At 37.9% G+C, this 24,293-nt stretch overlaps 1 protein-coding gene across 4 annotated transcripts in view; it reads left to right on the forward strand.

The window, feature by feature from the left end:
• The window catches only part of Ano4 (anoctamin 4), a 262,002-nt gene that overhangs the window by 166,413 nt on the left and 71,296 nt on the right, over window positions 1-24,293 (forward strand). For all 4 annotated transcript variants that reach the window (XM_090328490.1, XM_090328489.1, XM_090328491.1 and 1 more), the window contains one exon: window positions 23,335-23,441. In XM_090328490.1, coding sequence (XP_090184616.1) covers window positions 23,335-23,441 — 107 coding nt within the window. The remainder of the gene's footprint in view (window positions 1-23,334; window positions 23,442-24,293) is intronic.

The raw sequence follows: 24,293 nt of genomic DNA on the forward strand, positions 1-24,293 counted from the left end.
ACAGTGGTTTGTCACTTTTGACATGTGGGCAGAAAGAAAAGAAAGTTGGCTAAGTAATAGCCTGTAAAGAATGACAAAGTGAGGGAGAATTTACTCTGACTCTCTAGAAATGACAAGAGATGATTTGGTAGTAGGAAGGGTAGGTAGTGGGAGAGAAAAACATGCCAGAGATTGTAAACCTCCCAAAGGAGACATAAATCAGGTCAGTCAGTCCAGCCTCACAGTCAGTCAGATTCAGGAATTCCTGGCCTTTTCTGCTCCAGCCTGAGTGACTAATTCAGTAAACATGATTTACCTGATGGATGGAAAGAGATGACAGATTAAAAAAAACTAGGTTGCCAATTTTGAGGGAAAAAATAAACCAAATGGCAGTTGTCAAAAAGTTGCAAGGAATACAAGATAGGTATGTGTTTTAGCAGCAGAAAATCAATTAAACTACAAGGGCAAACAAGAAAAGAAAAATGAAAGAATAGATACTATGCATCAAAATGTATGATGCTTGGGGATACAGATCTAAAACAAGGAAATTAACTCACGAAGCATCTGAAACAGCCTAAATTTGAATCCTCATTGATTCCAATACAACCCTATTACATGAACATTTGATACATGAAACTCATAGCCCTAGTTAAAATCTTCATGGAAAATATAAAATGAAGATTGGGATCTATGCGTGTTTTTTCAAGTGGAAAAAAAATAGATGAGAGCTACATGTTACCACTCATACTTTAAATGCTTGCAGTGATGGTATTGCTGATTTTCAAAGTGTTTTAGACTAGTGTTTTAAGTAATTGTGTTTTGAGTGCTTCTAGAATAGAGTCTGGTTTAAATAAAGATTTTGTCTTTGCTTCTCACCTGCCTGAGAGAGTATCTAATTCAGCGTGGGCAGGTCTGAACATTCTGGAATAATTGGCCGATGGATTGATGGGTAAATTGATGGTTAATGGATAATGGCTAGATGGATGGACAGGTAGATAAATGGGTAGATGAAGGATGGATGGATTGGGTGAGTGGATGGATAGATGGATGGATGGAATAATAAAGTATATAATAACTGGAGTTTTATTTCAAAGAAGCATAGCAAAATGTAGTTAGGCATTCTACCATTTCATGTAAGTTATGTCCCTAGTATCATTGTTTTATAACAATACTTCTCACCATGGTCATAGATGTTAGAAGCACCAGAGTTCCCACCAGGATTTCTTTAAACTAGAACCAAAAATAATATTTTTAAAGTTTATTTAAAACATTCCACAACAAGTAAAAGATAAGGGACTAGAGACATTTGGCACCCTTTCTTGCATATTCAAGAAGCCTTTATGATATTTGTGGCTATTAATTCACTGAAAAAAATTGATGATTTCAGTGGTCATAATCCATCATGTACTTCTTACCAGGCATTATCTGGGTACAGAGAATATGAAGACAGATAATAGACAATCTTGACTCCAGCCTACTGATACAGACTGTCTTAAGAAATTACAAGCAATATCCTGGATATGACTTGACAGACAGATTCCTGTTAGAAATTAGTGCTTTGTGATCACTAGTTCAATGCTAGTTAATCACAAAGAAGGGTCTAGAAGAATAATATTTGCCCAGATAGGTGGGTAAGAGATAAAAAGATAGCCTCAGCAAGATATCCATGAAATGACAAAAGCAGAATATAGGATGATGCGTTCAAGAAACCACTAGTGGTTTTTTGTGAATATTTCTGTGAATGGGATTATGGGGTCTGAGGAAGAGCTAGTCTTATTGTTTGAAAACAGAGGTATCAGTAGAAAGTGAGAGTTTAAGACAGGACAAGATAGCTGGGACAACGAAAGGACACGATAGGACATCTGGTACAAAGAAAACCTAAGAAGCCGACCTCAATGGGAGATCTAGCTCTGCATTAGTTCTGTCATGCATACAGGAGATGAAAAATTAAATTAATATCTAGAATGTTATGGGCAATAGCAATTTCTTTGTTTGAAGATCATCCCACTACATGTTCCGTCCTTTTGATTTGTGTGTGAAAATTAGAGGTGAAGAATGTTGGCTGTCAAATCAGAAACAATTCTTGTCATAATCAGAAAACAAAATCCCTAAGGTGGCTTCGGGGATGGCATTAACAAGTTTAATTTAATTGGCAGTGGCTGCTTAAAGAGCTCTAAGAGTGTGGCATGATATCCTGGCTTTCCCAGTGCACTTCAAAGTCTGCTGAGAATTCTTTGCTTTACAGAATGCTTCATACTGGGTTTATACTGAAGTAAAAAACAATGATAGAAATTTAGGGATGGTGGTAGATATGAATGTAGTAGAGAAAATAGATCTGATTATTCAAAAAATCATATTTTGATATCCAAACATTTTGATATCTTCCATGTCTGTTCTGAAATAATACTATGGATTAGTAACAATAATCCGTATTATTAACAATAAGCTATAGTATTATAACAATATTATTGTTACTAATACTGAAGATTGGTGTTAAATGGCACCAGAACTTCCTTCTCCTACCCAACTATAACTTTGTGTTCTGTTGAACAACCTTTCCTCATTCCTTTTCCCCAATGACCATAATTTTTCTCTTAACTCCCATGAAGTTGACATTTTTAGATTCCACCTATGAGTGTAATCAGGGAGTATTTGATCTTTCAGACCTCAACTCCAAAGACTTCCCAGGAAAGCCTTCCTGACTCTCTCCCACCCTCTCATCTCTCAGGTGATCAAGTCTCTCTGTGCATGTTCTGTCTACATTAATTATGCAACTTCATCCATAACACTTTTCTCATTTGAAATTTTGGTTTTAGTTCAGTGTTATAGGAGAAACCCATGTCACTTTGCGTAAAATATGCACTTAGTGGAAGCCTACGACATGTCTGGTTTGGTTCACAATCTTTTTTTTTAATAGAATTTACAATCACCATTTTTTTCTATCAACTTTGTGAAAAAAACCCATAAATTTTATTTTTTTACTAAGGAGTTGTACAGAGGTGTTAAAATTCCATAAGTCAGATCATGAGTACAGTTCTTTTTGTGCAATGTCACCCCTTCCTTTGCTTTCCTTCAGTTTCCCCCTTGCCCCTGCCCACAAGTTGCAGAGTTCATTTTGTCATTGTGTATATTGAATAGCACGACTGCATTTGCTCACCCTTCCTCACTCCATTTCTGTACCTTCCCTTTTGTCTCCCCTAAAAAGACAAAAAAAAATAACAACAAAACATATTTCCATTTCTTTGTGCTCACAGTCTATCTCTATTACCTAGCACAATGCCTAACAAGTAAGAGGTGCTCAGTACTTACCTAGCAAGTGCATAGTTGAATAAAGAATTCTCTGAAAATTTACTCTAAAAATATACTCTGAAAATTTTTGTGTTCTGCTGGATGTCACACTGCAATATTGAACTTGAGAATCAGAATCCAGTTTTGTGATTTCTCTGAGCATAAATCTGTGTTCGAGAAATAAAAGCAAACCTGTAGTTGGCATCTCTGTAAGTCAAAGGTGCCATTCTGCTATTTAATATAGTATCACCAAAGGGGGGCCTAAGGGTAGGAAAACTGTTCATGTGTGTCTCAAAGCATTCTGAGAACTTCATTCTATAGGTATTAAAGAAGGTGTTGTAGGTCACACAGCACCTGCCTTTCCTCTGCCTAACCACTCCTTCTAGTGGCTTAACTCTAGACACGAGTTTGTTCTTTACATCCTTGTCTAATGTGCATCCACATCCTCCAGTAATGTACCTTGATTCATACAAGTACCTGGACTCCATCTGTGTGGTCAAGCTGAGATCCCCTAGGTTTCTTATAGACAAGAGAAGAGAGAAGTGTATATAATTTTTAGAAGTTTTTGACTCATGGGTCCATCTGAGAAGCAACACACAATACTTTTAATAGTATATGGACCAGAGCTCAGTCATGTACACCCTCATGCTTAAAAAACAATATCCATCCTTACCTTTATCTCTTACTTATATATACTGAGAGAACTTACCTCTTATATCCAGGAAGAAAAGGGGGGCAAATGCTTGCTGAACATGAAGACAGTAATGGAGCAGGAATTCCAGTTCAGGCCGAGAGGCTCTACATTCTGTGCTCTTAAACATTCTATTTTACAGTAGGATTTCTTATCCTCCATACTAGTAATATTTGAAGCTTACAAATTCTTTTATTATGGGGAGCTTTTCTGGATCTCCAAGAATTGCTCCTGGTGGTGATGGTAGTTCGGACACAAAATTACACCCATTTCCAATGCCTAAGAACTCTTGCCACGTGTCTTTTATTAAGTGACCCCCTTTCAGGCAGGACAGCCCTTCTCTATGGTAAATTAAGCCCTGGTTGAATCTGATGACTATGACTGACAAGTCCATTTAAGCATTAATTTATCCCTCTTCACCTTCTTCCTTCAGAGATTGCCCTGCCGAAGTGTCACCGCCTTCCAGTCCCAAAATGACATTAGCACAAAACATTCTTGAGGCAATTACTTTTGAAGGTCAATACCCATAATACAAGATCTGGGCTGCTGGTAGAGAGAAAGAAAAGAAAGTGTAGAAGAGAGACAGGAAACTTCTTTAAATAGCAGATTTGTAGCATATTCTTTCAGGAAATCGATTTTGAATTGCCTTTCAGAAAAAAATGTGCTAGATACAAATCGGAACATTTTTCTTCTTTTGTGTGTGTGTGTGTGTATGTGCCAGTCTTTGAGCATGAATAAGTTCTACATTTCAGGGTTACACCATGCACATATTATGCTCTGTGAGGGTACAGGTAAGAATGATGAAGTTTGTGGAGATTGAGTGGCTTGCTTGACATGTCTTTTTTCCACAATGCCATGTGATTGGAGTCCCAGCATAATGTCCAGCCTCATTATGCTAGGAGTGAAAAAGACATTGCTTTGGGGATTTATTGCTACAGTATTTGAGGTACATGAAAGGAACCAGTAAAAATAAGTTGTAAACTAGAAGTAAATATTCTGAACTAAGAAGAACATAATTTAAATTAGGTATTCAAGTTCAGGGAAGTATTAGGCTCAGATATTCAGCTTTTAGTGGCCTACATACCTAAAATATAGTTAGCAGCCAAGCACTAGTGGATCATACCTGTAATCCCAGCTACTCAGAAGACTGAGATCTGAGGATCAAGGTTCAAAGAAAGCTTGGGCAAGAATGTCTGTGAAACTCTTATCTCCAGTTAACGACAACAGAAATGGAGCTGTGGCTCAAAATGGTAGAACACTAACCTAGAGCACAAAAGCTCAAGGACAATGTCTAAGCTCTGTGTGTGAGCCCCAGGTCTGATGTATTTGAGCACGTATGCACACACTACATAGATAGATAGATAGATAGATAGATAGATAGATAGATAGATAGATAGATAATAAGATAACTTATTCCACTAAGCACAACTAAATAAATTAGCTAATCCACAAATTCATAAAGATCTTAAAGATAGTTTTGACAGGGAGAAAAAGGAAGGAAGGAAATAAGGGTAAAAGGGAGATGCGACTACAAGACTAAGAGACAATAAAATGACATACTAAAAAGATTTAGACTAGAGCCCAACACACAGAAAAACCTAAGTAGCTATTACTATTGATATTGTTATTGATGATGCCCTGATGATGATGATGATGAGGATGATGATGATGAAGATGGTGGTGATGTTGTTGATGATGGTGATATTGGTGTTGGTGATGATGATGATGATGATTATAATTATAATTGCCACTCTACCATGAGCCAGGAGTACAACTGAGAATCTTTGGAGAATTTCTAACCTGAATTGAAAGAACACCGTTTTGTTTTTTTTTTTTTTAAATGAAATGTTACTCCATATACCAGACACATTGTGGATTTCCATTTATTAATCAATAGCATATCCTCATTTAGGTGTTAAACTTTCTCAGCATAGATCTAAACTAGTGATACTTATGGCTGGTACCTTTTACTTCAGTCATTTGGAGTTTTTCTGTTGTGTTCACGGATGTGAAGGTCTTTAGAGAATCCTTTAGGCAAAGAGATACTAAGATTGATTTAGGAAGGATTAATGTTCTTTTAGTGTCCCCAATGACTTAGAACAATTCCAGTGTGCTTGTTTTACTGCAGCTACTTCTTGGCGTTAGAACTCTCCATAGTTAGGCTGTTTCTATTGATCTGTAGAGTCAGGAGAAACATATTTATAAGTTTAAACTGGAATGAAAATGAAGTGAATCATAAAACCTGAGGTTTGTACTTCAAAAAAACCTTTTAGGGGTGTGGAGATTCAGTTGTCAAGTACATTATCTTAGTATTTGTGAGGTCATCTTTAATAGGTAATTTTAAAAGACTTCATTGTTTATTTATTCTGATCCTGGGGCTTGATCTCTGGGCCTAGGTGTTGTCTCTGACCTTTTTGCTCAAGGATAGCACTCTATCACTTACTGCCCCGTTTGTGGCATTTTTGGTAGTTATTTGGGGATAACCATCTGACAGGCTTTCCTGCCTGGGCTGTCTTTGAACCAAGATCCTCAGATTTCAGCCTCCTGAGTAGGTGGGATTACAAGTGTGAGTGACCAGGAGAAATCAACATGAAGCTCACACCATTAGTTTTTGTTGTTATTGTTGTTGTATGGGTCTGTGGGGCTTGAACTCTGGGCCTGCACCCTGTCTCTGAGCTCTTTAGCTCAAGGCTACTGCCCTACCCTTGAGCCAAGCCCCATTTCCTGTTTTCTAGAGTTTAATTGGAGATTAGAGTCTCAGGTCCTTTTGGGCCCGGTGTAGCTTTGAATCTTGATCCTCAGATCTCAGCCTTCTGAGTAGCTAGAATTACAGTCGTGAGCCATTGTCACCCAGGCTCTTCACACCATTAGTTTTGTTTCCACTCCAGACTAAACATAACACCACTACATGTTGACTGACCTTAACATCATCCTCTTCCTCACTGCCCAACACCACCAACAAATCCTTTTCACCTCTCTCCTTTCTAACTTCACTGTTAATTGCCTGAGTGCAAGTGATCATCAACTTTTACATAAACAATTATAATAGCCTCTGGCCTCACTGTGGAATCCATTCATTGTGGAATCCATTCACTGAAAGTATCTGGACTGTGATTTGCACAGCCCCACCCACTGGGTCACTCCACACCCTGGAGCAATTTGGGAAAATACCCTTCCTTCCAATGTTTATAGCCATGGATTAGCCAGCAGAATTAGGGTAGAATTTCAACCTTCCCTTGTCCCACTGGCCTTTGGTTTTCAATATTGAGTAAGAGACGATACATCAATGTAGTAATGTTGCTTCTTTGCTTAACCGTTTTCAACAGCTCCCTAGGGCCTGTAGGATAAAATTCCAATTCCTTAACATGTTTCACAAAACTGCTTTTTCAGCTTCTTCTCCCCTGGCCTTCTGGGCTGGATGTTCCTACAACAGAAAAATAGAGATTGCCTAAATATTCCTATATTATTCTTTCTTCCTAAGGGATTTTCTTTTCTATCACTCTGGTTGAAGCAGCTGCAAATTCAGGGGTGGTCTTCATTATGAAATGTCTTATGTCTCATGAAGACAGCTTTAGATTTCTAGGCTCATTAGCTTTTGTAAATGCTTAATACTTTCATTAAGACACTGACTATATTGCACCACAATGATTATTTCTATGTCTGGGTTCCTGCACAAGCACAGTTCAATAGCTAAAAGTAATTAGAAAGAAACTCTAGTCTATATTTCAGTTTCTCAAAGACACAAAAGGGAAACTATATATTTGGTCCTCAGTAATTATCACATTAACTCTTACCCTTACATATTGCCTTCATGTGCCTCCACCTGTGTTCTCCTTCTAATCCTGACAAAAATATTTTTCTTCTACTCCATCCTTTTCTTTCTCCTTCCTTTATTGCTTCTCTCCAACCCATAAATCTTATCCCCCCCTTCTATCACTTTATTGTAAGGACTGATATAACATCTAGAAAAAAATCCTTTTTGAGGCATAAGTTCCAGGGTTATGTTTGTTAAGTTAGAGACTATGCCAGTCAGATTTTGCTGGGCTCTGCTGCAGTAACAAAAAGCCCTCAAATCTTGGTTTATTTCTTGTTCATAAAACATTTTAACTGCATCCAATGGGTGCTAGGCAAGCACTCCTACATTCCCAGCCCCTGTTCTTTTTTTTTTTTTTGTCTAGGGGTTTAAACTCTGGGCCTGGGAGTTGTCCCTGAGCTAACACTCTACAACTTGAGTCACAGTCCACTTCCGGTCTTCAGGTGGTTAATTGGAGATAAGAGTTTCACAGACTTTAGTGCCCTAGCTGGCTTTGAACCGTGATCCTCAGATCTCAGCCTCTTGAGTAGCTAGGATTACAGGTGTGAGCTACCAGCACCTGGCATCATGCCTTTCTTCATCATGAGACCTAGCCAAAAAAAAAAAAAGCAGACTGTATTGAGGACATACATTTTCAATGCAGAAGAAAAATATAATGCAAGAGCTACTTGGTGTCTGCTGCTATGTGTCACATACCATTTTTTCTCATGCTCTATTAGCCAAAAGCACGTATTGATAGGGTGGGAAATTTCACTCCTCTGTGGAAAATTCCAAGTCACATAATTTGATCATCTAAAGGAAATAGAGAAAATTCGAAATCAGATTACATCTAAAACATCCAAGTTAATTCAAGAGATCACATGATTTCTTCTACTATTTTTCTTTGTTTTAAACTTGTGTGTGTGTGTGTGTGTGTGTGTGTGTGTGTGTGTGTGTGTCTGTATCTGTGTCTGTGTGTGTCTGTGTCTGTTTTAGGACTTGAACTCAGTACCTGAACACTGTACTTAAGCTTTTTTGCTCAAGACTAGTACTCTACCACTTATGCTACAGCTCCACTTCTAGCTTTTTAGTAGTTAATTCGAGATAAGAGTCCCATGGACTTTCCAGCCTAGTTTGGCTTCAAACATCAATCCTCAGATCTCAACCTTCTGAGTAGCTAGGATTAAAGGTGTGAGCCACTGGCACCCAGCTATTATTTTTAATGAAAGGAAAAGTTAACCTGACCAGAAAAGACACCTGATCAGAAGAGAAAGTCTTATAGTATAAAAATTAGACTTGGAATGTTTCACAACTTAGAAACCATCTTGGCAATATTTGATCAGATAAGCAAGTGGGATAGCCAATGGCTACTTATTTGCTATGTAATTTCCAGTAGAGAAAGAGATCTGATTCCTGGAGCACTCAGATTCCATTCAGTAAGATGGAAACCTGGTGGTAAGAATTAAAGAACTATAACATCACAAAGGAAATACTAAAGTTACACAAATAATAACTGCAAAGATTGAAGCAGATACTGCATTTAGAGTTGGTGAAAGACTAGGAAGAGGTTGGCTGACTAGAGTCTTGACCTCTGGAGGAAGATGCTGCCTTGTTTGTTAGTGCTGGCACCTCAGAGGTACAGGATAATGCAGTAAAGTGAGTTTGGGGACATTTTATTTTGGGAACTAGATCCAAATGCCATTGTGAAGTTGAAAGATCATTAATTTATTAGGGCAATGTTGACAGAAACAGGCAAGCAATCAAGAAGGACCAGGTCTCTTCAGCATCTTTTTTTTTCTTTTCTGAGATCTCCTTCACCTTTGGGTAAAATAGTTTTCAATTAAAATAAAAATGACTCTTGGAAAAATGAATTATTTAATGTTATTTCTATACCCCATTATGAATAGTCAAATAAGGAAAAAAGGGATTTAGAGGGGAAATTTTATCTCTAGCTGGAATGGAAGGTGGCATGAGAATGGTAGGAGCAAAGGAAGACCAAAAGATGAAATGTAAACAGAGATCATGGAATATACATTTTTATAAGACTTCTGAGTTTTATAGACATTGGCAGAATTTCTAGGTCTTTGCTTCTCACAGCAATATAAATGAACCGCCAGGATATAGACAGATCTGTTCCTACATCAACACTAGTGACAACTAAGCTCCAATGAAAGAATATAAAAACAAGACCCACAGCCAAGACAGTAGGTGTGGATGAGTCACCAAAATAAATGTATACAGTGACAATTGCCTGGGTAATTGAAGCAAAATGTTATTATAGACTGGATATAGTAGCACTCTAATTAGTTAAAGACAAATGGCCCACCTTCTTCTAAATTCAGAGCTTTCTGGAATCAGGATTAATTAGGAAACAATTTATTGATTACTTATAGCTTTAAAAATAGTTTCCTTTTCATTCTGGTTCACTTTTGAAAGAAGATAAAGCAATCACTAATAACTATGAACGCTGAAAAAAAGGTACCCTTTCTTGTGAATACTCATTTCATGAACTTAGGTGATCAGTTGGCATTGAATACCAGTTCTGTGATAGGCAATGAGAATGACTGGATGAAGATAACTAAAGTTTTCTTAGTTCACCTAAGCTCTGGTTAGGAGCACAGACTGGTTCTGAAGTCAATGAAAAGGAATACTCATATCCTAGCTGTGCAATTCACATGGCATATGAATAGGAACTTTAATTTCTTCATCTATAAATAAGAATGCTAATAATATTTTGAAATTTAACACAGCATATCAGTGCCTATGGTACATGTCCACTAAATGCTATTTTTGTTAATGATGTCAGTGAAGTGCTCGCTTCAGCAGTGCAGTGTTCACTAAAACTGGAACATAACAGAGTAGATTAATTACAATGGCTGCAATATACTATAGCACACAATTACTATAGCACACAATAATATGAATCTGTAAAGCATCCAATATTGTTTTAATTAACAAAGGGAATTCTCCATCAAGAAGGCCTAATAATTCTTAATATCTATGCTACAAATGCCAGGGCACTTTCCTATGTTAAACAAACACTGTTAAACTTAACAATACAGATAGACCCCCATCACAATATTTTGAGATTTCAGTACATCACAGTCACCATTTCATAGGTCATTAAGGCAATCATTCAACAAGGAAATCTTAGGTTTAGAATAAGTAGATGTAACAGTCATTGACAGAATATTTCATCCAACAATGTTCTTCTGAGAATACATATTCTTCCTCAGCAGCTCATGGAACCTTCACCAGAACAGATCATATTCTTGGACATAAAAGCAAGTCTCAGAAAATGTAAGGAAATATGCCTTTTAGTTCATCAGACTATAGTGGAATAAAATTAGAAGTTAGCAAAGGAAACATGGGAAATATTTAAACTCATAGAAGCTGAATAATACATTACTGCATGATGAACATGTGGTCAAAAAGATATAAGTTTCTACAGAAGTTTGAACTAGTGGTAGAGTGCTTGCATAACATTCACAAAAACCTGGGTTTGATTCCTTGGTACCACATACATTAAAAAAAAAGCTGGAAGTGGTGCTGTGGCTCAAGTTGTAGACTCTAACCTTGAGAAAGCCCAAGGACAATTGCCCAGGCCCCTGAGTTCAAGCCCCAGGACCGGCAAAAAAAATGTTTCTAAAACCCAATGGAAATGAATACATGACCTATTAAAACACAACAAAGACGGTTCTAAGGAAAAATGTTTCTACCAATGAGCATATTATTCTTTACAATGGTCATTCTGACTAGAATAATACAGAATTTCAATCTTGTCTTGATTTGTATTTTCCTTTATGCTCAAGGTCATTGAGTATTTCTTCATAAATTGGCCAGATAACCATTGCTGTAAAGTTTTTTAACTTATAATAGTGTATTTTTAGGAATACTGAATATGACTGCTAAATACTGAAATGGTAGCAATTAGCTCTGGGAAAAGGAGAAGCACAATTGAGGACTCCTACTGTATTTGCAAACTTCTATTTCTTAATTTACTTAGTTAATGTATAGCTGTTTGATTTTATTTTTAGACCATAGCCAGATCTGGTGGCTCACACTGTAATCCTAGCTACTCAGGAGGTCAAGATCTGAGGATCACAGTTTAAAGTTAGCCCAGGGCATGGAAGTTTGTGAGACTTTTATCTCCAATTAACCACCAGAAAACCAGAAGTGGCAAAGAGGCAGAATGGCACTGTGACTCAAGGGGTAGGGTGGTAGCCTTCAGCTGAGAGCTTTGGGACAGCACCCAAGCCCAGGATTCAAGCCCCATGACCTAAAAAAAAAAAGACCTTCAAAAGGATATAACTTCTAAATAACCAGTGTAATAAGACCTGTTGGAACTATGAGAGTCAAATAATCCTTATAAAAAGTAATGAATAGAGATCTCTTGATGAAGTCATAAAATGACCATTTATGAGTACACTCGGGTGTGTATGTAAAAACACTGTATGTAGTATCTCCTAATTCTCTAGCATTGTTCTGAAAAAGGCCCTATTTTTTCCTTCATTCAAAAGATTGAAGTTAGAGAACCTAGTGTAAATTCAAATAGTACTTGGCCAAAGACTGACTTTTATATCTTTTTTTCATATATTTTCATTGTAATTAATAGAAGGGTTGTTTTATATCTTTAACCAAAAAAAAAAATATTATATTCTTCCAAGATGTCCCTCCAATCAGAATTCCAATATAGCCCAACTGTGTTATTTTAAAGAAACAAAATCACCAAAGGGCTCAGAATTTTTTAAAAACATACTGTAGTCTAACAAACAAGTTACAAGTTGTGGTGCTCATAAAAAAATAAATTTTATCTATAAGGCAGATTCTCAAATAAAATCTAGTTCCTAGTTGGAATATCAACACTCCTTTACCTAATATGTTTAAAACACTGAGCCCTAAAATCAATTTAATAATCAGTATGAAGGTCTTGACTTTACTTCAAAGTGATTATTTTATATTAAAAAATATTTTAGCTGTTTGTGGTACCACATGTTTGAGTAAATTATTTTATTGTGACTTTGGAGGTCTTCTACTGTGTCAGTATCTGTTGACTTCTAACTATAAACAATAAGGATTTGCCCTGGTTTTTCTTCCTGTAGTTCTTAACAGTAACTTATTCTTTCAATTCCTTGTCCTTCACTTTTTTTTAGATGAGAAAGATTTAGTTTTTCCTTATGGTTTCAAAGCTTTTGGTTTATAGACCACAGCTCTGTTGATTCTCCAACCCTTGTGAGGTAGAACTGAGCAGCAGTAGCATGTGACAGAAACTACTCACAACAGCAAGGAGAGCAAACAAGAGAGGAAAGGGAGACAGAGAAAGAAAGAGGGAAACAGGGAAAGAGGAAGAGAGGAAGAAAAAGAGAGAGTGAGGAAAGGAAAGAGGAAGAGAAAGTGAAAGGGAGAAAGTTGGAGGCAGGGAAAGAGGAAGAGAGATAGAAAGAGAAAGATGAAGGCAGAAAGGGAGAGAAAGGGATTTAAAAAAATACAGAGAGAAAAACAAGTGGAGAACCAAAGTTTTAACCTTCAAAGGTACACTCCAGTGACCCACATCTTCCAGGTAGGTGCCACCCACTACCTCCTGAAGTTTCCAAACTACTGTCACCCGCTGGGGACCAAGCATTTAACTTATAAGCCAAGGGATACAGGTCATATATTAAAGCTATATTTCCCCTTGTCTCCAAAGCTCATAATTCAAAATGCATTCAGTATATATCTCTAGAAGTCTTCCAAGTCTGGACATCATTTGGAAATCCAAGTTGAAAGTCTCTTCTACAAAGCAACACTCAGCTTTGAACCCCTATAAAATAAAAATAAAACAAGATACAGACTTCAAATATACAATGGTACTCAGTATACATTCCCACTCCAATATTTGAGAAGAGCAAGAAAGGGATAAGGCCAAATCCAGAATGAATCCCAGCAGGGAAAACATTAAATCCCTTAGCTCCATGTCCAGAGTCTGGGGTATGCAGAGACAGGATGTGAGTGCCAACAGACTGAGGAAGCCCACCACTGTGGCTTTGTTGCAGCTCAAATAGCTTCTCTCAGGTTGACTGTACTTCTTGCCTCCGGCTTTCTTTGACAAGACATTCCATATTCCTGACATCTGCAGTATCCTGGCATTTCCTTGGTAGCTTAGGCTCCGCCTCACATCTTTATACAACCCTTTTCAGTATTCCTGACCTTGTTACACATTTCACAGCCTCCCTTGAATCCTATAACTCTATGTAACTTTCCTCTTCTATGGTACGCAGCTTCATGATGGTGTCATAGTCATGCATTTTGATGTGGCACTGTGTTCATGTTTTTTTACTCGGTGCTCAGTGGATACTCTCATTCTGGATGTTTGTATCTTTTCTTTTTTATTCTTTTTTTATTTTTCTTGTCAGGGTAATGTATAGAGGGGTTACAGTTACATCCATCAGGTGAATTACTTCTTGCACATTGATACCCCTTCTCATATTTTGATAACTAATAAATGGTCCATATTTAAATTTAGGAAATGTACCCTTAAGTACAATTTCTTAGTAGCAAACGGAGCCTGTCAAGTCTGAGCTTCATTGTATAGAAATGATGGGATGGTTTCATTTTGGAGGCTTCCTTTAACTTTAAATCTTTCAATGTAAGCCCTAAATTCCCTAGAGAAGCCTTTGTCCATCTCTTGCCTGTAAAGTTAAGGCCTGACTACCTCCAGCTTTCTTCTAGAGTACAGACAAGGATGTGGGGAGCTAACTTCTTCCTAAAGAGCTTTCAAATGATTTTTAGTTAGTATCCCCTTTGTGCCCCTACTAGGGGTTACTGGTAGCCCATTTCTAATACTTCCTGGAGATTTTAGTATAAACATGATTGGTCACGAGTTTCCTGTGGACTGGCTAGACTCAACTTTCCTGGTCTCATAACTATTCCACTTGTCTGTCTGTTTTGCATATTCCAACATAATGTTGCTGTGTAGTTCTACAATGCTTTCATTTAGTGTTTCTACCTTTATTCCATCTTTTTCTTTGCTTTTCTCTGTCCCTGATCCTCTCACATGCACACACACACACACACACACACACACACACACACACACACACAGCTATTATTTTCATGAGATTTCTCAAAAGAGAGAAATTGAATACAAGTGTTTAATTTTCCATCTTTATCTGGGTGCCTCAAGAGCAAATAGTTTTAATTCATATTTAACTTTCAGCAAAGATGGTATAATGAAGTACAATTAGAAATAACTACTTGAGCTTTACATTAAAAACTCTTATACTGCTTTATATTCCAGGAGCTTATCACTATAACCCTCAAAGAGGCTTGACAATCTTTAGAAGTCAGAACTTGGAATATTATTTATTGGGGCTGATAATCATCTCATCCTTTAACTCTTACAAGTGTACCTAAGGAGTTAGTCCTTGCATTGCCATTGCCTAATGCCCAGAAACTCAAAATAGGGCTTGTCACATAAAAAAATTAATTGGTTTCTTTGTTCCCTCTTAGATTTTCATTAAATTTGAGGGCATAATTTAAGTGACAATTAACTATATCACCTTTATTTCTCCTTATTAAAAGTGAAATTTCTATTTAAAAGTCTAATTAAGAAAGTTTCCTGAAATATTTATTATTAACTTTTTCTTATGTACTGTAAAGTCATATAATTTCATCATAAAAATATAACTTCATCAGTAATAATGGGTATGCTACCTCATGATCTAGAACAAAACTGAATAAACTGCACAGTAATCATTTTATTTTATTATGATTCTTTCTTTCAGCAATCATGTTAGTCACAACAGAACATGTCTCCTGCTAGTTCTGTCCAGAATCACTGTGTATGTGGCTGTAATTTGTTTCTTGTCTCAACTGGTGGCTGATGCCAAGAGTTTGTCTCTCTTTGTGGTCTCATTTTCAGAGAGGCTAGTTCAAGCTTCATTACCTTGACAGGCTTAGGGCAATGTTCTGATCTTGTAAGAGTACAAGTTACAGAGCCTTGGCATAAACCCTTTAAAAATCATTCCTCCCACATTGTGTTGATTAAAATCAGTCACAATAAAACTGGTCTCAGTCTCAAACACCTGTGATTTCAAGTCTAGTCACTTGCTCCTATATACCAAGTATGGATATGCGATAGTGAAGAGCAGAGACAGGAAGTCATATAGGAAGATAGTCCTTCAGTTCATCCTCAACATTCTCCTGGGTACAGACATGAACTTCATGCCTAAGTAGACAATAAACTGTGGATAGAGGAAAGATGTATGAATAACAATTCAGTAATCCTGGTCACAGGTGGATTCAAATGGATGATTTTCTCAGTCTTTAGGGAAGGGTTCCAGAAGAGTTCTTATCATTGTCCCCAAGAAGTTCTGCTGTAGCCTTCCTTTATCAACAGATTTTTTCCCCACTGTTCTTTGCAAATACGTTATCAATAAGTCTGGTGCGTCATAGAACCCAAGGCGATTGCATAGTGACTGAAGCAAGAATGACTTTTGAGCACAGATACACAAAATGGAGTCATTGCTTTATTTATGAGTCCAAGGAAAGACTGGGTGCTTTTATCAGAATGACTGCAATAGACACTGCTACTCAAGATGGGAAGAAACAGGAAGCAAGTGGCAATTGCTCCTCTATATTGCTCCAAACTCCAAGTGGCCTGTGCATGCTGCAAGCCCTTTACTCCAAGACCAAGAAACATGCCTTTGTTTGTCACTGGTCTATAGGAAATAGGACCCCAGGCCTCTGATTTCTTAAACAGGGGTCAATAATATGCCTCTAAATCTAAAATAATTGCACAGCACCATGTATAGATAGTTAAATGCTTCTTGACAAAGATACCATTTCCTCTTGAAGCTTTACGCTGTGCATATTTTCATGCTTTTGAGAATGTTTTATTAGTCTCCAGAATTCTATAATTTTATTTTTCCCGCTTTTCAACTCATCCTTTTTTCTTTTCTTTCTTTCTTTTTTTTTATAGTTCTGGAGTATGAACTCAGGGCATGAGCACTGTCTCATGGACTTGTCTTCCCAGGCTGGCTTCAAACCATAGTCCTCAGATCTCACCCTCCTGAGTAGCTAGGATTACAAGTGCGAGACACTGGCTCCTGACTTAAAATTCCTTCACATGTCTTTATTTCCTTCCAAAGTGATACCAATTACAAAGCATAGTGACAAAATAAGGGTTATTTTATGAACCTTCAAATTCAAAAAAATAAATGATGTTATTCATCTGTTATAAAATGTGACAAGTTCTAGAATATCCAGTGAACCTTGGAGTTATAGGAACATGATCTACTTTTTCTCTGAGGCCCTAGAGGAGGGAACGTGGCAGTCTGAGCCTGACTCACAAAGCTTTTGTTCTACAAGGACAAGAGATACGTGCCCACCCCTGTTGCACTTTTAAAATCCTGTGAATAAAAGATAACAAAACAAGGGAATGGTAGATATAGAAGGAATGATTTGTGGGCAAGAGAGTAACTTGCAATAGCTGAGCTGATGATGCTCATGACCCATATGTTGTGTAAAACTCTGGGCCAAGGTCACATGCAATAGCTTGCGTCAATGATCTTAGCTCCTCAAGAAGTATTGGTAAGCCGGAAGCAGTGGCTCACAGCTATAATCCTAGCTACTCAGGAGGCTAAGATCTGAGGATCTCAGTTCAAGCCAGCCCAAGCACTAAAGTCCATGAGACTCTTTAATCACTAAAAAACCAGAAGTGGCACTGTGGCTCCAGGGGTAGAATGGTAGCCTTGAGCTGAAGAGCTCATAGACAATGCTGAGGCCCAGAGTTCAAGCCCTATGACAAAAAAAAAAAGAAGTATTGGTAGAAGGATCTGGGCCACAAGTTTCCCTAGGCAAAAAACCAAGACTTTATAAGGAAAATGACTAAAGCCAAATGGGCTGGGAGTACAGCTCAAGTGGTAGTACCTGCCTAGTAAGCATAAGGCCTTGGGTAGAAAACCTGCTTCACATTCCACAACACACACACAGATGAAACATACATGTACATGTATCCAGGAAGTATATATAATATATAATAATCTATATGTATAACATATATATATATTTATATATCCAGGGGTAGAAAAACCCATAAACCAAAGGTCTGGAAAACAGCACAGTGGATTTGTTAGGATGCTACAGCTTGTTTATAATGGGCAATGAGAACATGCAAGACAGGAATCTTTGATATAGGAAGAGGACCACGTTGGACTATAGACCAGTGGAGTGAGTTTTGGCCTTTATTCCAAATCTCTAGGATATCATTGTAGAATTAAAACAGAGATGGTTAGTCTTCTATTCAGTTTTTAAAAGATCGTCATGCATGCTCTGTGGGAGATGACCTGCAGGGAGAGTGAAATGGAAAGAACAGTTGGGAACTTGTTGTAGTAATACTGGGAACAACTTCAAAGGAAAGAGTAAGAAAGGTCCACATAAAAGTTAGGTAACATGCAGGATACAGTTGGGGAGAGACACCTGAAGAACTCAATAGAGTGGATGTTGGATATCACAGAAAGACAAGCTCAAGGGTGCATTTCAAATCTGTGACTTATGAAATTGGGTTTGAAAAGTAACATTTCCCCCTACGGTAGAAGAAAATAAAGAGCCTTTTACAAAAGTGCTATTCAAAAGTTCTGTTTTGAATTGGGTGCTGATAGCTCATGCCTGCAATCCTACCTACTCAGGAGGCTGAGATCTGTGGATTATAGGTTCAGAGACAGCCTGGGCAAGAAAGTGCATGAGATTCTTATCCCCAATATACCACTAGACAACTGGAAGTGGAGCTGTGGCTCCAAGTAGTAGAGCACTAACCTTGAGCCAAAACAAAAACAAAAACAAAAAACTGAGGGACAGCACCCAGGCCCAGAGTCCAAGCTCCACACTGACAAATAAACAGAGGCCTCTCTGAGGAGTGGGGAGGACTGCATTAATACTACCTTTGCATCCCCGTCACTCAAAATACACATGTAGTTAAACACCCATGCTTCTTCACATGTCTGCCATCTCAGCATATGTATATCCTCGGTATGGAGAGCTGGACACAGAACAGGCATATTTACTTAAGCAATTTGACACATCACAATACGTTCTAGTACTTCTGTGAACAATTGGTCATTGATAGAACCTGACAGTGAAGAAAAAAATACAGCACCAGGAGATTTGTAAGTGAACCGTGGCTGTACAGACTATTACTTTCTCATTCCTCTCATCCTAGAAAAGAGGATTTAGATATCCAGCTCCTGGCATTCTGAGTAAAAAGCCATCCTTCCCACCACCAAAGCAAGCAGCAGGTTTTCATCTTAGAGTGCAGTAAACAAATCGTGCCCTCCCAGGGCATGATAGAAGCATCCAGAAAGCCCCTTTCATGGACAAACTTGTGCTCTTAACAATGCCCTTCACAAATGAATGAGAAAAGCGGGAGCAAGGCGTATGGTTTTGATATTCCTTTTTGGACCTTAGGAAGACTGCATAAGCCCTCCAAAGAAGTAGAATAAGAATATGTGTATATGCGTATATGTATATCTATATCATGCTATGTATACATATATATATGCATGTATATATATCGAGCTATGACCACAGAGGTTATCCTACCATTTCTGGTCAAATGACTCTCAAAGTGTCTGTACTAGTTTACCATCCAAAGTATAGGCACACACCTGAATTTCCAAGCTCTACTCAGAAAATTAGTGCTGCAAGTCTCACATTTGGCAGAATTGTTCAGTGTGTGTGTGTGTGTGTGTGTGTGTGTGTGTAAAAGAGGGAGACTTCAGGAAGAAAGAGAAAGACAAGACAGAGCCTTCTTATGGTCCTCCAAAGAAAGTATGACAGAGAAAACCAGACAGTTCCATACTGACGAAGGAGACCCTTAACCATGCAATGATGAGGGAATGGCTCGTAAGGTAGCTAGGGGAAATGAGATGGATGGAAGGAGCTTCCAGAAACTGCAGTGGAAGCTAAAATATAAGATAAAAAGACAAACTCCCATGGTTAGCTAGTGCTGCCCAAGAGACAAGCTGACCAGAGGCAATTTTAGGAGTTGTGTGATTTGGTCTGTTTAGTTCTTGTATTCAGAATGCCCTCAGGATGTTCATGCATCAAAGCCTAGGAGTAGGCATTTCATCTTTTTATTATTTTTAAATAGGTGTACAAAGGAATCACATTCAACAAAGCAGTTTATGAATACATTGTGTCTTGATCAGTTCGGTCCTTTCAATGTTCACATCTACCCCTCTACCAACCTTTTCCTCACTTTTCTTAATTTTTAAGTTATGTATTAATATTTTTGCCATTTAACAAAGCAGTTTATATAAATAATGCATTTTGATCTGTGTCATATCTTCAATATCTTTACATACCCCCTTTGACCCTTGCTTTCCCTTATTTTTCCCTTATTTTTCTGTAGTAGATGCAATGAATTCTTGGCTATACTCTTACCTCCTCTCATCTAGCTTCTTGATTTTATTGGGTTTTGACTTAGTCTTTCTAAACAATTACACTACTTGAGCTCTTCCTAGAGTCTATTATACTTCAGTTCATTCATTTATAACCACTTACATACCACTTGTCATGTCACCTGATTATACAAAACCCTGTGAGCATAAAATGACAGTCATATCTTCATTGCCCTGATAATGGAACCAAGACTAGGCCCTGAAAAGTTGAGGGATGACCCAACACCACACAGTAAGTGGCAAAACTGGGACAAAGACACAGCTGTCTTCTTTTGGAGGTAGTGCTGAATACACCAAGAGCAAAGAGCTTCGTCATGATCACTCTATGACTGCCCTTCTCTTCATCATGCCTCACTCCCTCTCAGCTGTGTGGATGGCAAGGGTGAAGTCTCAGAGGGAATATAGCCTGACAAGCTTTTTGCTGTTGTTTAGGTCATGAGGCTTTTGAAGTCAGGTCCTGGGTGCTGTCTCTGAGCTCTTTTGTTCAAAGCCTAGTACTCTACCACTTTGAGCCACAGTTCCACTTCTGGTTAATTGGGGATAAGAGTCTCACAGGGACTTTTCCACCTGAGATCTGCCTCAGACAGATCTCAACCTCCTGAGTAGCTGGGATTACAGGCATGAACCACCAGCATCCGACTCTGACACAAGCTTTGAAGGGTGAGTGGAAACAAAAGTCATGGCAGGTAGAGTTCCTCTTGACCTTACCTCAAGGAGTCAGGAAGATCCTGATTTCTTGAAAGAAGAAAGTGGGGTGTCGAGGAAAGAAGCCTCTGCAGCCAGATTGCCTGAGTTTAAATCTGAATTTTGCCTCTTGTTAGTTGAATGGGCTCATCCTTAACCCCTCTGTGAAATGGGGCTTGTCAACATTCACCTGTGGGTTGTTGAAAGAGGATGAATTTCTATGCAACTAAGGCATTTAGAATACTGCTTGGCATATGCATGCCATGTTGATTCTCACAGGAGACTAATCACGTTTCAGGTACAACTGAGATACAAGGAAGAAAGAAACAGAACATGGAAGCTTATATGGTGTACTTATTATAGAGAACTATTGCATGTGCTCAGGAGATAGAAAACGGTGCCATAAAAAGAGGGAAGCAAGGAAGCAGAAAAGCATTTAATGGAAGAGAGAGAGAGAGACACAGGCACTTAGTCCTGGCTCATCCCATCAAACCATGGCCATTGCTTATCAGCTTTTGGTGATCATCTGAACTTGCAAGTCAAAATGGGATTTTTATTTGTTGTCTATTTCTTTATGATGTCTTTATTCTGTATTAAAAGGTAATGGCCTGTCTCAAATAAGGTGAAAAGAGACAGAAAAGGATAAAATTAAAAGAACCGTGTTCAATATAATGCATGCTGTGAAATTCCTCTTCCTGTTGGATGCCACACAATATCTTTAGAAAGACAGAGGAAAATACAGTATAAGTGCTGGCCTTCCTCGGTGACGAATGTAGAATTCATTGCTCATCCTCAGATGCTCTAGAAAAAGGAAAAGTAGGGAAGAAAGCATATCACTGAGGCACCTATTATTTGTTTTTGTTTCCCTACTTTCTTTTTGTTCTCATTTTTTTTCAATTGTATTTTATTGTCTGGCAATGTAAAGAGGGGTTACAGTTACCTTCCTCCAATTTACTTCTGGTACATTGATAGTCCTCCCGATGTTTTACTCCCAGTTACCTCCCCACTACTTTCTCTTTTGTCTCATATCCCAAATTCACATTCCCAACTCTGTTTCCAAATGAGACCCCACACCTGGATTTCCCTTTCTCGAGATCATTTCTAGTTCTTCTGCTTTCCATCTGGACAGGCGGTTGAGAATCTATATGCGGGAAGCAAGTTTCCTAGCCTAAACCCTCAAGACCTCATGGACCCTGTATGCTACTTACTCTCTAGATCCCTGGGATATATAGGATTCAGGATTCAGCCTTCCATCCTGAGCCAGTCTCATTTTATGGGAGAGAAGAGGCCTGCAAAAGGAGCTTGAATCTATTTTTCTCTGCCATAGGATTGTGTTTATTTCCTTTGTGGTCTGTCTTCTCCATTAGATTGTAAGCTTCTCAAGGATGCAGATTTCCTCTGTTTAACTTACCAATGTATGGTCAGTAGCTTGCAGCATCTTCCATAAACAACTGATGAAAAAATGAAAAGAAATATATAGCAATACTGAATGATCAGTAAATTGATCTGTCCGTAAGTGAGGAAGTAGCACAGAAGAGAGTCCTGACTTTGGGATGGATAGAAGTGTAGTTGGAGGCAATGTGGAGTAACTTACTTGGGGGAAGTGAGATCAGAGCTGGATTTGGAGGTAATGGCGAATCAATGTTAATTAATATGCCTTTACATGGCCACCAACTTACCCAAGAAACATTTCCTAAAGTAATGACACAGGATTGCTAATAGTCTAACCACACTTGTAGAAAGAGAAAAGATCCAACCACTTCTTGCTGGATTACATGACCCTAGTATGTCTGTTATCTAGGAAAACTTCTCATTAAGGTAGAAGCACTTACCAGAAAGGCATGCGTGCGTGCGTGTTTCGTGTGTGTGTGTGTGTGTGTGTGTGTGTGTGTGTGTGTGTGCCGTGTGGGTGTGCACATGCCCTTAAGCTTGATAGTCTGGCTGATAAAGGAATCTGCATGTATGCTTTATAAAGACAAAAGATCATTCAGAAAAGAATGTAGATAAATCAAGGGAAAGAGTTGAAATATTAACCCCTCACCTTAGCCCATAAGCCAGGACAGACCTCAGAATTTAACTTTGACATCAGCCTTCCTGGAGAAAAGTGATTATGACATAGGGAAGATATGAAATCAAAATGGACTTTTAGTTGAATTTATTTAATGAGTTTGCTAAGAAAAAATAAGATATATGACCTAAACTTGCTATTAGTTTGTTTTAGAGTTTGTTAATTTCATTTAAGTCCAGCTCCTTCCTGACATAATGATATTAATGTTCAGAATTCTGAGAACAAAAACTACTTAGACTTGTGAGCCTCATGTTCTGGTGTGACCTCTGGGTTCTCTCATGAGGTTCCAGACATATTGGATCAAGGTAGCGCTGCCTGAGCAGCACCAAATTCTAACAAACAGATCTCTCACCTCCATTAATCATCAATTTGTCTTTTCAATGTGTGTGCACAGCTTCATCATACACAACAAAGACACTTTCTTCAACAATGCCACAAGGAGTAGAATTGTGCATCATATTTTACAAAGAATAAAGTATGAAGAAGGAAAAAACAAAATTGGTAAGTGCTACAAACTCCATTTGGTATTGCGGGATTTATTCATCTCTTGTTTTTTTTCAATGTGTAGCAATTATAGAAATACTTATCACTTATTTTTTTTAAAAAAACTCTACTTTCTTACAGATAATGCACACATGTTAAATCTTTGGTCTTCCTTCAACACCTTCTTTAAAGAGCATGCCACCACATTTATATAAGATCATGGAGAATTTTTTTTCAGTTCAGCAGGTATTTATAAAACACCTAGTATGTGCCAGACACTTAACAGGCAATTAGGGAATAGAACACATTCTCTCCTAGAACTTATATTTAAAAAGGGGAAAAATAAGTAAATATAATAAATGGCATGAAGAAATTGAAACAGAGTCTTGTAAAGCTAATCTAGAGTAGGTAGCAGTCAGGAAAGCTTCAGTGTGAAGCTGAATTTGAATGGAGACCTAAACATGTAAAGAGCCAGGGAGAGAATATTCTAGGCAGAGGGGAGATGCCTCTATAGAAATGAACTGTTATACATAAATCCCTTCTCCATATACTTATCTCTCCCCTTAAATGGTCACCACAATTTATATTTTTAGCATTTTGTGAGAATTTTCCCATATTTCATTATCAAATTTAATGCCTTTATTAAACAAGTTCTACAGAAGAAAGCTTGAATGTTATTATTATCTCTGTCCTAGCACAATTATTTTTTAATATTTTCAGTAATGACCTGTATTAGCCAGGATCTAATGAAGAGTCATAATCTATACAAGGAGAATTTAAAATAAATAGCTGTAATAGGGGATTGGAAGTGTGGAGTGACTAGTCAGGGGTTAGTAGAACTCTGAATAATAATAGAAATTAGGAAATGTT

This window comes from Megascapheus bottae, chromosome 2 (assembly GCF_031878675.1).
Source record: "Megascapheus bottae isolate mThoBot1 chromosome 2, mThoBot2.hap1, whole genome shotgun sequence".
NCBI classification, from domain to species: Eukaryota; Metazoa; Chordata; class Mammalia; order Rodentia; family Geomyidae; genus Megascapheus; species Megascapheus bottae.